The sequence below is a fragment of the Notothenia rossii genome, assembly GCF_949606895.1.
Source record: "Notothenia rossii genome assembly, chromosome: 9".
In the NCBI taxonomy this organism is placed as follows: Eukaryota; Metazoa; Chordata; class Actinopteri; order Perciformes; family Nototheniidae; genus Notothenia; species Notothenia rossii.
This window is the reverse complement of record NC_136907.1, coordinates 705,935-707,268: the sequence shown is the minus strand read 5'-3', so window position 1 is coordinate 707,268 and position 1,334 is coordinate 705,935. Positions and strand designations below refer to the sequence as shown.

Sequence of the window (1,334 nt, the reverse complement as noted above, 5' to 3'; positions counted from 1 at the left end):
AGCAGGCGGGGAACTTCCTGCTGGGAACAGGGCTCAAAGTCAAAGAGGTAAACAAGAGCTGGGGAGGTAAACAAGTGGGGGGGGGGGGATAAACAAGAGGTGGGGCAGGTAGACAAGATGGGGGCCGGTAAACAAACCATCATAGATTGACTGTATACTGGAAGCTCTGGATGATGCTTATCTTTCAAAGTAAAAGCACCAGAAAGTAACTGTATACTTCCAGAAAGATTAGGTCGATGTTTGTTTTTCAAAGTAAAAGCCCTTAGAGTAATTGTATCCTTATAGAAAGCTCAGGACGAGACTTGTTTTTCAAAATAAAAGCCCCAGAAAGTAACTGTTTACTAACACGAAGCTCAAGGCAAGACTTGTTTTTCAAAATACAAGCCCCAGAGAGTAACTGTATCCTTATAGAAAGCTCAGGACAACACTTGATTTTCAAAATAAAAGCCCCTAGAGTAACTTTATCCTTATAGAAAGCTCAGGGCGAGACTCGATTTTCAAAATAAAAGCCCCAATAGATTAACTGTATCCTTATAGAAAGCTCAGGACGAGACTTGTTTTTCAAAATAAAAGCCCCAGAAAGTAAATGAAGACTAACAGGAATATCAGGGTGAGGCTTAATTTTCAAAATAAAAATACCTTTAGAGTAACTTTAGACTACAAGGAATATCAGGGTGAAGAAAAGCTGCAGAACTGTACACTCTCAGGAAGATTACAACTAGGCTTGATTTTCAAAATTAAAGCCCCACAAAGTAACTGTTTACTTCCAGGAATATCAGGGTGAAGTTTGTTTTTCAAAATAAAAGCCCCAATGGAGGAACTGTATCCTAATAGAGAACTCAGGACGAGACTTGTTTTTCAAAATAAAAGGCCCTAGATTAACTGTGTACTAACAGGTGTTCTGTTCGCAGTCGTTCCCCTCAGTGAGCAACATCGTATCCCATTACTCCCAGTCCCCACTCCTGCTCATCGATGCTAAGAACCGGGGCTCAGGACAGCAGAACCAGTGCCTGCTTTCAGAACCTGCCGGGCCCCACATGGGCCAGAACCAGTGGAGCTGACCAGAACCAGAACCAGTGGAGCTGACCAGGACCACTGGAGCTGACCTGGATCAGAACCAGTGGAGCTGACTCAGAACCAGTGGAGCTGACTGGGACCACTGGAGCTGACTCAGAACCAGTGGGGCTGACTCAGAACCAGTGGAGCTGACTGGGACCACTGGAGCTGACTCAGAACCAGTGGGGCTGACTCAGAACCAGTGGAGCTGACTGGGACCAGTGGAGCTGACCTGGACCACTGGAGCTGACCTGGATCAGAACCAGTGGAGCTGACTG

The 1,334-nt window shown here is 45.5% G+C and overlaps 1 protein-coding gene across 1 annotated transcript in view; it reads left to right on the top strand.

Moving 5' to 3' along the window:
• Positions 1–1,334, top strand: part of lcp2a (lymphocyte cytosolic protein 2a) — a 13,143-nt gene that overhangs the window by 11,199 nt on the left and 610 nt on the right. Inside the window, exons 18-19 of the mRNA XM_079648624.1 lie at positions 6–47; positions 912–1,334. The exon at positions 912–1,334 is cut by the window's right edge and continues 610 nt beyond it. Of these exons, the coding sequence (XP_079504750.1) occupies positions 6–47; positions 912–1,061 (192 nt within the window). The 3' untranslated portion in view covers positions 1,062–1,334. The remainder of the gene's footprint in view (positions 1–5; positions 48–911) is intronic.